Source organism: Gymnoscopelus microlampas (assembly GCF_963454915.1).
Source record: "Gymnoscopelus microlampas genome assembly, chromosome: 7".
Lineage (NCBI taxonomy): Eukaryota > Metazoa > Chordata > Actinopteri > Myctophiformes > Myctophidae > Gymnoscopelus > Gymnoscopelus microlampas.
The window spans coordinates 11,065,912-11,078,411 of record NC_139944.1 but is presented as its reverse complement, the minus strand read 5'-3'; the positions used below and the strand labels follow the sequence as shown (position 1 = coordinate 11,078,411).

At 41.5% G+C, this 12,500-nt stretch overlaps 1 protein-coding gene across 3 annotated transcripts in view; it reads left to right on the top strand.

The window, feature by feature from the left end:
• grip2b (glutamate receptor interacting protein 2b) overlaps nucleotides 1-12,500 on the top strand; it is a gene marked incomplete at its 3' end in the record, with an annotated part of 181,412 nt that overhangs the window by 156,547 nt on the left and 12,365 nt on the right. For all 3 annotated transcript variants that reach the window (XM_084063476.1, XM_084063478.1, XM_084063477.1), the window contains exons 9-14: nucleotides 730-899; nucleotides 5,650-5,805; nucleotides 8,267-8,419; nucleotides 9,949-10,135; nucleotides 10,620-10,765; nucleotides 11,103-11,183. In XM_084063476.1, coding sequence (XP_083919602.1) covers nucleotides 730-899; nucleotides 5,650-5,805; nucleotides 8,267-8,419; nucleotides 9,949-10,135; nucleotides 10,620-10,765; nucleotides 11,103-11,183 — 893 coding nt within the window. The remainder of the gene's footprint in view (nucleotides 1-729; nucleotides 900-5,649; nucleotides 5,806-8,266; nucleotides 8,420-9,948; nucleotides 10,136-10,619; nucleotides 10,766-11,102; nucleotides 11,184-12,500) is intronic.

The window sequence follows — 12,500 nt, the reverse complement described above, 5'->3', positions numbered from 1 at the left end:
CGTTTTATGTGAGAGGACCACAATGGAATGAATTCCCTGACTTTATTGTGTTTTTCATCCTTGATTGCCTTGTAACCCCCAGTGTGTGATAAATCAATGTGTAATGGTTGCTGTCATTAAATACTGTAGATCAAATCAAATCCGAACAGAGTGTGAATATTATGTGGCGATAAAATGACATAATGATGTGTTTATTGTTTTGATCAGTGGTGGAAAGTAGCTAAGTACATTTACTCAAGTGCTCTATATAATTTTGAGGTACTTTTACTTTACTGGAGTATTTCCAATTTGAAGTACTTTTACTTCTACTCCGTTACATCTCAGAGGCAAATATTGTACTTTTTACTCCATTACAATTATTTGAAAACTTTAGTTATTAGTTACTTCGTAGATTTAGATTATAATTACAAAACATACATTAACTACTCTGCTTTTTGAAAATATTTGTATTCATCTGAAAATGAGTAGCCTACTTTTATTTTTGGTACTTTAAGTGTATTTTGATGCCAACACTTGTGTACTTTTTCTTTGTACTTGTAACGGAGTATTTTGTTCATTGTGGTATTGATACTTAAGTAATAACACATCTGAGTAGCCTACTTCTGCCATCACTGGTTTTGACTTTCAACAACTCTCTCAATCTCTCTCTCTCTCTCTCTCTCTCTCTCTCTCTCTCTCTCTCTCTCTCTCTCTCTCTCTCTCTCTCTCTCTCTCTCTCTCTCTCTCTAGGTGTGGGGTGTTGCATATCGGGGATCAGTTGGTGTGTATAGACGGTACATCCACAGAGCACTGTACGGTGCTGGAGGCCACACAGCTGTTAGCCAGCACCTCTGAGCTGGTCAAACTGGAAATACTACCGTCCCAACATGCAAGACTCACTGGCACACAGCATGACACGGGTGGGTAAGGTTGCGCATACAATAAGGCTATAGAGGCCTACCACTTGAGCCCTAATCTCAGAACACTACTACTGCCTTAACCCTTTAAGACCTGAGGTGATTCTTAAAAATGTTTTCTAAATCCTAACAGTTAAAAAAAAAAAAATCTTCAAGAATTTTCAAATGAATAGCCAAATAAATCTAAAGTGACACAGATGCGTTCCAGGTCTTAATGGGTAAACATGGAAAGTTGTTGTTGGTAAGAATAAATACAGAAGCACCCTGGAGGAAGTGGACTAAGAAAGGGGAGGAGTCGAACTCGAGTTCCTGTTTTATACAAAAAAAGGAGGCGGTGCCCACAGAGGCAAAAACAAAGAAAAAATTTGGAATGAAGCCTATGCTTATCTGGTCCTGCCCCTATTGTTAACATTTCAAAATCAACTTAAATCAGGTCTCGATCAAGATTCTATTAAAAAAACACACCCTGTGTGAAGGAAGCGGTGCCTTTGGGGCGGGGCTTAACTAATTTCAGTTCGTCCCTATTGGTGGTCTGAGTCCACAAACCAAATTTGGACTTGGTGGTATGCTGCAAACTGGAGTGAGGGCTGTTTATAGCCCAGCCAATAAGAATGCAGAGGGGGCGGGGCTTAATTAATTTCAGTTTGTGCCTATTGGTGGTTTTAGTCCATGTACTAAATTTGTACTCCGTAGCATGCTGCGAACTGAAGTTCTTGCTGGTTAAATGCCGTGCTCAAGCGGACATAACATACGGACGGACATACTGACGTCAAGTGTGTGTGTGCGTGTGTTCGTGTGTGCGTATGTGTGCAGTATTGGCGTGTGTGTGTGTGTGTGTGTGTGTGTGTGTGTGTGTGTGTGTGTGTGTGTGTGTGTGCGTGTGTGGGTTGAAGTGGCGCATGTGTTTTGCCGTGTTCAAGCATACGGACGGACATAACATACGGACGGACGGACGGACGGACACACGGACAGAGTCAAATGTAGAGCGGTTGGCACCGCTAAAAACTGTGCGTATGAACAGTACTGAACCATACTGTACCATATTACCATGTACCCTCAACTTTTTCTTAAACAGTGTAATAGTTCTACGTTCTTTGATTTCATCATCCAAACTGTTGCACAGAGTCACCAAATGAAATGCTCATGCTTTTCAAATTTGTATGAACAAAAGGTTTCTCTAGATAATTCCACATTATCTGTCAGTAAATAACTTTTGAATGTTACTAGGAAGTAAATGATTCTTTGCTTTGTACATTGTTTGAGAAATTTTGAAGTTGACCAGATCCATAAACTTAAGACAGTTACATTTGAGTAATATCATTTATTTATATTTTAACCATCTCCAAGAGCTGCTATAAATGATCTCCGGAAAAAAGGATGTTGGTATCATCCGCAAATATGACACATTTCAATAGTCTTGAGACTTTGTATATATCATTTATATACAAAAAAAACAGTTTCGGACAGTTTTGGACAGTTTTGGAAGTACTGATCCCTGCGAGACTCCACATATATGCATGTTGATTTGTGATTGCCAAACCAAACAAATTGTTGCCTGTTGCTGCTTTTTAACCAATTAAGCCCCACTCCTCTGATCCCATACCTTTCCATTTTACTAAGCAATGATGATTAATTGTATCAAACGCTTTCTTTAAATCTATAAATATTCCTACAGCATACTTTTCCTTATCTATACAATTAGTTACGCTCCATCAATGCCATAGCTGTTGACCTTTTGGCTCTAAATCCATATTGGCTCTCTGATAACAAGTTATGTTTCCCGATAAAGTTGTCTAACCTATGAATGAAAAGTTTCTCCAAGATTTTAGAGAATCGTGAAAGTAGGGACACGGTTCTATAATTAGTAAAGTGATGCTTATCTGTCACTCCTCTTCCTCTCTTTTATCCTCCAAGTCTTTACCTCCCTCTTGATGTGTGTGTGTGTGTGTGTGTGTGTGTGTGTGTGTGTGTGTGTGTGTGTGTGTGTGTGTGTGTGTGTGTGTGTGTGTGTGTGTGTGTGTGTGTGTGCGCGTGTGCGTATGCGCGCGCATGTGTTTGAAAGTTAAATGTGTTCATTAAACACATTTTAAAACAAAGTGCTGTAGAGACCCTAGGAGGCAGCTACAATCACACATACAAGAAACTACTGACAGATAAGAATACGCATTTTTACTGTTAATAGTCAAAAGGCTTTATTTTCTAACTTGGAAGTAGGCTAATGATAATAATCTAACAGTCCAGTTTAATAAAAAGAAATTTGGCATTCAACTTGATGTTTTTAAATGATATAAGCAACACAGATTGATGCATATTAAATAATAAACACATATACATTTCCACTTAGTCTTGTATTGTGTGGATATTGGATAGGGGGGCATTGGCCCCATGAAGGTTGAGAAACACTACTACTCTACACCAAATCTCTTCAGCGAAATAGCCGATCTACAATCACACAACACATATCGTTGCAAAGCGTTATGAGCGTTTATGCTCGACACCGTCGAGCATAAATTAGGCTTAAGAATCACTGTCGTTGGATTTACTGTGAAAACGCTGACTGAAGCTCAACATTTACTAAATACTCTCACTGTCAAACTAGTAGGCCTACTTAGGGATTACGCACGCACACACGCACATGCACATGCACACGCACACGCACACGCACGCACGCACGCACGCACGCACGCACGCACGCACGCACGCACGCACACACACACACACACACACACACACACACACACACACACACACACACAGGATTATCTCCCATTCAAACCAAGTGGCCAGTCCAAACGTGTTTGGAATATTTTATAAAACTACTCAATTCTATGCTACACACATTTATGAAACTACTCAAGAATTCTAAACTAAACATTTCAAAAATGAAGTAAAATACAGACACTCAAAATATGTACAGTACTCAAGTACATGTTGGGTGGCTCAAAATGTGTTACAGCTGAATGAAAGCAAGTTTGAAGTTTGTCCTACTTTGCCCCCCTGACTCCATCACACTGATAGAAATGGTGTTGACAACCTGTCCGTCCTCATCACACTCTTGGTGTGATATCTGATTATGCCTTTAACGTTTGACAAGCAGGTAGTAACCCCCCCAGTTTCATACAATAACAGAAATCAAGCCTGAGAAAGCTTGAGAAAATCTGCATATCATCCCCCTGGAATACAAAATCATAACTTCCATTTTTAGGGTTCTCAAAAATAAAGAATAAAGAATAATCTTGATTTTTCTAGGAAAAAACGTTTAAAAAATAGCAAAAAATAGCTGATGTGAAAGGCCTCCATGTGAGGCGTTGTGAGCATGTAGATCTGCTCAGGCATAACACCAGAAGGAGGTCATCTGACCTCGTTCCCACACAATTCAACTAAAAAAGTAGTAAAAATGCATTCTACTATGCTGCCACCAAACAACCCACCAAAAGACATAAAGGAGCTCGACGACTCCCTACCCAAACTCAAAACTAACCTAAAAGAATTCCTTTCGACAAAATACAAGTGAACATAGTTTAAGTCCTTGTTAGTAGAATCCCCTGACCACCTACTTTCTCTGTAAATATACCTTATGATTCTACATAGCTTTATTCCATTATGTTTTGTATAATATTTCATATTGTATTGCATTGTCTGTATCATATGTATTACTGATGAATTGAGTACAAAGGACCACAATGGAAACAAGCCCCTGGGCCTTTTTATGTAATCATTTTAGCATAACCTTTGACTGTACCACCTGTACTATTAATATGCATGTTAATAAAGTTTTCAATCAATCAATCAATCAGTCATAGGATAAGTATATAGGGCTTAATGGTTTGAAAACACGATGAATAGTATACAAAGTTAATTCCATTGATCCAAGCTGGAACACAATTGATTGATTTATCATTAAAACAAACATGCTCTGAAAAATGCACGCGGCCCACCCATCTGACCAGTTAAGTTTTCAAATGGGCCCTGACCCATGAAAAGGTTGAGAACTACTGAACTAGCATGAATCGTCCTGATGTGTGTGAGTTTTGTTTTGTGTCTGTCCATGTAGCCTATTGTTTATTAGTTCCTGTGAGCTGTGTATTCTTCTTTATGTTAGTGTTTCCTATGGTATCTACAGCACTTTGTTTTTAAATGTGTTAAATGCATTTAACTTGACTTCACACGCACACTCGCACAGGCGAGGGAAGTAAAGACACATTTAGAAGAGATGATAAAAGAGAGGAAGAGGAGTGAGAGGATGACAGATCAGTACGTGGGAGGTAAAAAAAAAAAAAACTACTGTTTGATTAAGGTCATTACACGTTTAAAGCTTAAAATCCTCCTCTCCTCTCCTCTCCGTGTGTGTGTGTGTGTGCATGCGTGCGTGCGTGCGTGCGTGCGTGCGTGCGTGCGTGCGTGCGTGCGTGTGAGAGAGAGAGAGAGAGAGAGACAGAGAGTTAATTCAGTCCATTAGGACAGTGATTGTTTTCATCAGACCCAGGGGCCAGTTTGCCTACATCATTATTAATAGACTCACTGATTAGTCCCTAATTGCAACTTGTGGGATTAATGCAGCTGTTTGAAGTGCCCACACACACGCGTGCATGCAATGACTCAGTTGTGTCTACATTATGTGTGTGTGTGTGTGTGTGTGTGTGTGTGTGTGTGTGTGTGTGTGTGTGTGTGTGTGTGTGTGTGTGTGTGTGTGTGTGTGCGTGTGTGCGTGTGTGCGTGTGTGCGTGTGTGTGCATGTATGCGTGTGCTGCAGTCAAGGTACAGAAGTCGGACCACGCCCACTCCTGGGACCCCGCCTGCATCAACTACTGCCACACCCCTAACTCCACCCTCTCCAACGCAAGCTCCACCCTCAACAAGTCCTGGACCTCATGCAACAACAACGTTATCAACCTGGATTACTGCAAATGTAAGAGTCAAGGCTTGTATAGATTAGAATTTTTCATTAGTTTTTATTTAGTTTTTCTTAGGCACCACTACCATGCCTGAGCATTCATCTGTGGGCTCTTCCACCCTGCTGAGTATTCTCCATGTGCTCTAGCTCGTTTTTGACTTTGAGCATTAATAGTTCCATTGATCCGAGCTGGAACACAATCGATTGATTGATCGTTCACACGGGGGCTGCCGTGTTAATTGGTCACCACCAACAGCTTAGCGTTTGGTCGACGGCCGGGAATTTAAATAATGAGCAAATGATTAGCGACGCGGAAGCGCAGCTGTCACTACGGTGGCCACCAAGGCTCAACTCTAGAATATACTATTCCTCTAACTCTAGAATAGTATATTACTTCTGTATCAATTAAGGATGCGGAGATTCATACAAAACGGTGAATCGATGTAAATGTGCACGATTCGACTGCACCGGTTCATTCAGTATGCATCGGATACAATTGACGGCTGAAATCACTATGCATCGTTCGTTGCATGTCTTGAATGCACCATCACTGTAAAAAAACAAAAACAGATCTCTGACATTCATCTTGCACAGCACAGTGAGTGAACCCAACCTACATGCAGACTATGCACCCACGATTACATATATTTAACCAGCTCTACAGGTTAAAATGCAAGAAAAGTACCACTTAACTGTATAAAATCCCTTTCCGTTGATCAGTTGTTTTGTCACTGTAGCACGCTGAGTGATAATGGTCCACAGCTGTTTGCTCTTGCCGAGTCTCCGACACAATTGATTGAGATCACTTTGTAATTAAAGAACGCTTCTGTGCTTTATTAACTACACACACGGATATGAACAACAACAACAACGTTGCTGGGTGTACAGCTTGCGTTTAAATATTAAATATTAAGTATTTTTCACTGTTTTCACTGTTGGTGCAGCTTTCTCTCTCTGCTGCTGCTGCAGTTTTCTCTGGGAAATCCTAATGTAATGTATACTTCGCAGCACAATGGTGTTGCACGCTTAAAATAGCAGACCTACAAGCTCACAATGCGTTGTGAATGCAACGCCTTGTGAGCTTGTAGGGCTGCTATTTTGGCCAAAACATATTCCTGGATTATATTCATATAATATAATATAATAATACAGGAGTCTTCAACGTTTTTCAGGCCAAGGACCCCTTAGCGGAGAGATGAAGCAGAGACACCCACTATTGTATAACATTATGTTGCAGATTAAACTTTTTCAAAGACTTCTTTTTGGCAGCACTCTCATCTGTGTTCTGTAAATGTATGTTTTGTGTTTTGCATTATCTTTTCTACTAATGTTGGATTCATGTTAGTAACATTAATCCATGAATGAATTTTCAGACATTTAACCACTTAAACCCTCAATTCAATACTTCACCTTTGGCTCTGTACTTGGTCTGCTCGTTTCCATCTACATCAAACCTCTTTGCCGAAAATAGCCGATCTACAAGCTTGTAGATCTGATATTTTCTGCTAATGTTTCCCTCAGAATAGGGATGCTAGATACTATATCACATACTATATGATTAGTATAGTAGATGCAGAGCCTACTAACCTACAATGAAACAACACATTGCTTTGAATTTAAATGTACTGCATTTTTAGTACATGTTTTGGGAAAGTAGGGATTTAATATAAATCCTTTGCATTATGTTCAATCGCATCGTATCGCACCAAATCGCATCGTATCGCATTTTGTAGAATCACATTGTGATAAAATCGCATCGCATCGTGAACAGGTTGAATCGTATCACATTGTATCGGCAGAGGCTTCTGTATCGTATTGCTGGCAGTGTATCGAGATGCGAATAGAATCGGCCTCAGTGATAGAAATCCACATCCCTAGTATCAACACATTCCCGCGTATGGGTGATACCAACTACAGGGGTGTTCATGCTAAACCATTACACTGTGTATCTATGCGGATTACACCACCGTTTTGACTTTTAGTTTCATTTTCAGTTAAGTTTTCATTCATTTTTAAGCAGTTTTGCAAGTTATTTTTTTTTCTTTTCTTTTTGAGAAGTGTTAGATTTAGTTTGTTATTGTAATAATGGATTAGTCAGGGGTGCGATTCAACAAGTACAGAAATATTGCTAAAATATATTATCTACAAGCTCACAACGCTTTGCGATGCATTGTGAGCTTGTAGATCTGCTATTTTGGCTACTAAACTCATTTTCTCAATACGTTTTGTTATAATTGTTGTGTAAAGCCTGTTTTTATTTCAGTCAACTAAAATGTTTTCCATTCTAGTTTTAGTTAGTTAGAGTTTAGTTAACTATGATAACCCTGGTGAGAGTATATTTACGTGTATGTAATATGTATACTTTCATAATAAATAAAAAGCAAATGAACAAGTTTATTTCAAGTACACAATGAGTGCATACTTGCTAATTATTTCCTCACTCCCTCTCCCCTTCTTTCCTTCCTCCTTTCCTTAGCTCTAGTAGCAGCCAGTTTTTCTCCCAGCTCTACGACTACATCAGCTCCCAGCATTCAGAGCACCAGCACCTTGCCCAGGACTACAGTTCCCATGAGCCCCCGCAACTCCCTATTCAAACGACGCCAGAGGAAGAAAGAGCATAAAAGCTCATGTAGGTGCTGCTTCTGACTGGCTGGCCTGTTAAGTTCCCCAAGGCTCCATCCTGGGTCCTCATCCGTTCAACATCTGCTATCTCCTACTGGCTCACATCCCATGTTTGAATTGCCTAGACTAGAGAGGGTGGGTCGACCGCGTGCCTGTCAGGCACACTGTTGCTCCAATCCCCAACAAACATGCCACAAACACTGTTCAGGGGTTGGCCATGAGAAAAGTCACACTAGGGGCCACCTCATGCAGGGGCCCACAGGCACACTGTTGCGCCAATCCGTACCAAACTTGGCACAAACACCGTTCAAGGGTCTGCCATGAAAATAGTCACACACGCACACGCACACGCACACGCACACGCACACGCACACGCGCACGCACACGCACACACACACACAAAATTAACACTTATGGGGCGCTACCGTTGCTCTGATCAGCACAATATAGAACTATCAATCTTGGAAAATGCCCCAGAACCTGTTTGTGCGTATATGTGGGTTCAAGGTCCAACAGCAGACCAGCAGACCAACTGCCTCCAAACTTGGCATACATATGGGTCTGGCTTTTGGGCAGGCTATTGACCCCCCCCCCCCCCCCCCCCCCCCCCGTTCAATTTGTATACAATGCATAAACTGTCCATTATTCCTCAACAACCCATGTACACCTTACCCCGCCATGCCCGGGGTATGGGGTACCTCGGCATGGCTTCAATCAAAAGACATCTTGGTGTAATCATGGATTCAGATCTGCATTTTAATTACAAAGTTAGCCTGCTATCACCTTATGTCTCAACAGCTGGAGTCGACAAAACGTGCCCATTCATTCATCTTTAGGAGACTTGACTACTGTAATGTTGCATTAACAGTGGCAGCTACAAAACTACAGGCTACCATTTATTGTTCAATGGAAGCCAACGACATGAAGATAAAGAGAGACATCTGTAGCTGCTACAAAAATCTACAAAGTTGTAATCCAAGTTGTGCTGGCTTCAACTGCAGCTACAAAGCTACAAACCAAAAGTGTTGTTTGATCATTTCCACAATCATATTTCCTGCTTGTAATGGCTGGAAACTAATTACTTAAGTCCCCTGTTCTTTTTAACGCCAGGCTTTACTGTATGTTCCTTCATGTTTTTCTTGCTTGTCGGGACACATGCTTGGCACGTTGATCAACACTTCAAGAGCGACAGGAATGCTGCATCGCTTTGTAGCTTTGTATCTTTTGTAGCTGCCAGCCAAATACAGGATTACGGTGTGTTTTACAGGGCTCCCAAAACTCAAATATCAGACAGCGGCAGTTGATTCAGAACGCTGCTCCTCAAGTTCACAATTCACAATCATTTAAGTTGTTTGTGTCATGATTACATCCACACAGAACACAAATATTATACCGCGATAAAGCGACTGAATTTATTTTAGAAACCAGGTTGATTGTTCACTGCGCATAAAATAATTAACTAAATTAATGAAATGAATCATTGACACATTTTTTCTCATCATACTCTCTCTCCCTCTCTCTCTCTCTCTCTCTCAGTGTCATTAGCTAGCAGTTCATTGGGTGCAGGGGGTCAGGTGGTTCACGTGGAGACCAGTGAGGTGGTCCTGGAAGGAGACCCTCTCAACGGTTTTGGGGTGCAGCTTCAGGGGGGAATCTTCGCCACAGAAACGCTGTCGGCTCCTCCACTCATCCGCTTCATCGAACCGGACAGCCCTGCTGAGAGGTGACACACACACACACGCACACGCACACAGCAATTGGGCCTCTTCCATACTTCCTTCACAGGTGTTACCAATGATAGACGAAGGCTCTGTTCCATTTAGTGAGGCACAGAGGTTTTCAAATGTTTTAACGACTGGGGAGAAAACTCAACAAAAAAAGATGATGAGTTGGTGTTAAATATCGCTGTAGGCTAGTGTTCAGATTATTCTCTCTACTGAACATAGAGGAAGCAGCTTATGGCTTCCTAACAGGAAGTGTGTAATTAACGTGTTAGCGTGGGTGCTAATGGAAGGACAGCATGACCTGAAGGGAAAGGGTGCAGAGAAACACATGCACTTAAATCTGTTAGCATCTATCCACTGCTGTGTGTGCGCGCACACACACACACACACACACACACACACACACACACAGGGGCACGCTCAGAAAAGCTTTCCTAGCTTGACCATCTAGTTCTGACATCTCCGTGGTTTCACTTCCTGTAGGAGTGGCCTGTTGCAGGTGGGGGACCGCCTCCTGTCAATCAACGGAATCGCGACTGAGGATGGAACGTTGGAGGAAGCCAATCAGCTGCTCCGAGATGCAGCCCTGACCAATAAGGTCACACTGGAGATAGAGTTTGATGTGGCAGGTTGGACATCTTCTCTTCTCTTCTCTTCTCTTCTCTTCTCTTCTCTTCTCTTCTCTTTTCTTTTCTTTTCTTTTCTTTTCTTTTCTTTTCTTTTCTTTTCTTTTCTTTTCTTTTCTTTTCTTTTCTTTTCTTTTCTTTTCTTCTCTTTTCTTCTCTTCTCTTCTCTTCTCTTCTCTTCTCTTCTCCTCTATATAGTATCGTAATACAAACCTCTGTGTGTGTGTGTGTGTGTGTGTGTGTGTGTGTGTGTGTGTGTGTGTGTGTGTGTGTGTGTGTGTGTGTGTGTGTGTGTGTGTGTGTGTGTGTGTGTGTGTGTGTGTGTGTGTGTGTGTATTAGAGTCAGTGGTTCCCAGTAGTGGAACCTTCCATGTCAAACTGCCCAAGAAGAGAGGAGTGGAGCTGGGACTCACTATCAGTGGTAAGAAATGCACTTGGTTACTCTCCACCACTGGCTATGTGTGTTGTGTTGTGTTGTGTTGTGTTGTGTTGTGTTGTGTTGTGTTGTGTTGTGTAGTGTTGTGTTGTGTTGTGTTGACTGTAGCATGGTGCAGTGGTGCCATCTGCTGGTCAGATCAGGCCCCTGCAGACTGGTTTTGTTGTAGAAGTAATAATGACTAGTTTTATTTGGAACAATAAATGCCCAAGGATAAGTCAAACTTATCTTCACCGTCCAAAATAATGGGGTGGTATGGCTTTGCCAAATTTCCAGCTGTATTATTGGGCAGACAATATTCACCCCATCCATGCTTACCCCTCGTTCACATTTTCTTTAAAACCTCGAAAATTGTGTTTTAATTATTATACAGATAAATAGAATCTTAATAAAGTATACTATAATTCCATTGATCCGAGCTGGAACACATTCAATTGATTGATCATTAAAATGAACATGGTCTGAAAATGCATGTGGCCCACCCATCTGACCACTTAACACATCGACTGCCTAGATCGAGTTAACTTGATAATAGTAATCCAGCGCTCGACTGCCTAGATCGAGTTATCTCGATATTAGGTATTTTCATTGGTTTCATCTGTGATCGCGCGGGTCTGTTTACTTTTCATCATCACTTTCGTTTTCCGCCTACGTCACACTCACCCGAAGCCGGATGTAAAAAAAAAAAATCGTTTCCGGGTCACATCGTTTTTCTCCGGTCATTTTCGTCCAGAATAGAGAAAACCCCTTTTTTGGACACGCTATAAAATACAAAGGGAAAGCTCCCCTTTTATTTTCTTTGGTCCGGGTGACGATCAGGCATCGTCGTCGTGTATCACATCGTATCACAAGCCGATCAGAGATTGTCGAAGACAATCACATCCGGTTCATGTTGTTTTGACTGTTTGAGCCTGGAGGGAGGGGGGGGGCGAGTCAGCGAGTCATCGAGGGTGTCATTTTGCTGCGCTCTGCTGGTCGATCGTCGTATGTGTTCAAAACCATGGCCTGAGAAACTTAAATGCATTTAAATGCAGAAAATAGAGAAAACAAAAAAACACGCAAATCGCTGGCAGCCAAGGGGGTAAATTTGGAATAAACTCTGGCAGTCAATGTGTTAACATAACTTAACTTAAGTGGTCAGATTGGTGGGTCATGAACGCTTTAGAAACTTTCAAGTGGGCCCTGACCCAGAAAAGGTTAATGAGCCTCTATTATTCATTACAACCCGTACAGTCACAATATGTCAATAAAACTGTCTTCAGCCTCCACTTTGGTTTATCTGTGGGTGTGGCTTGATGATGA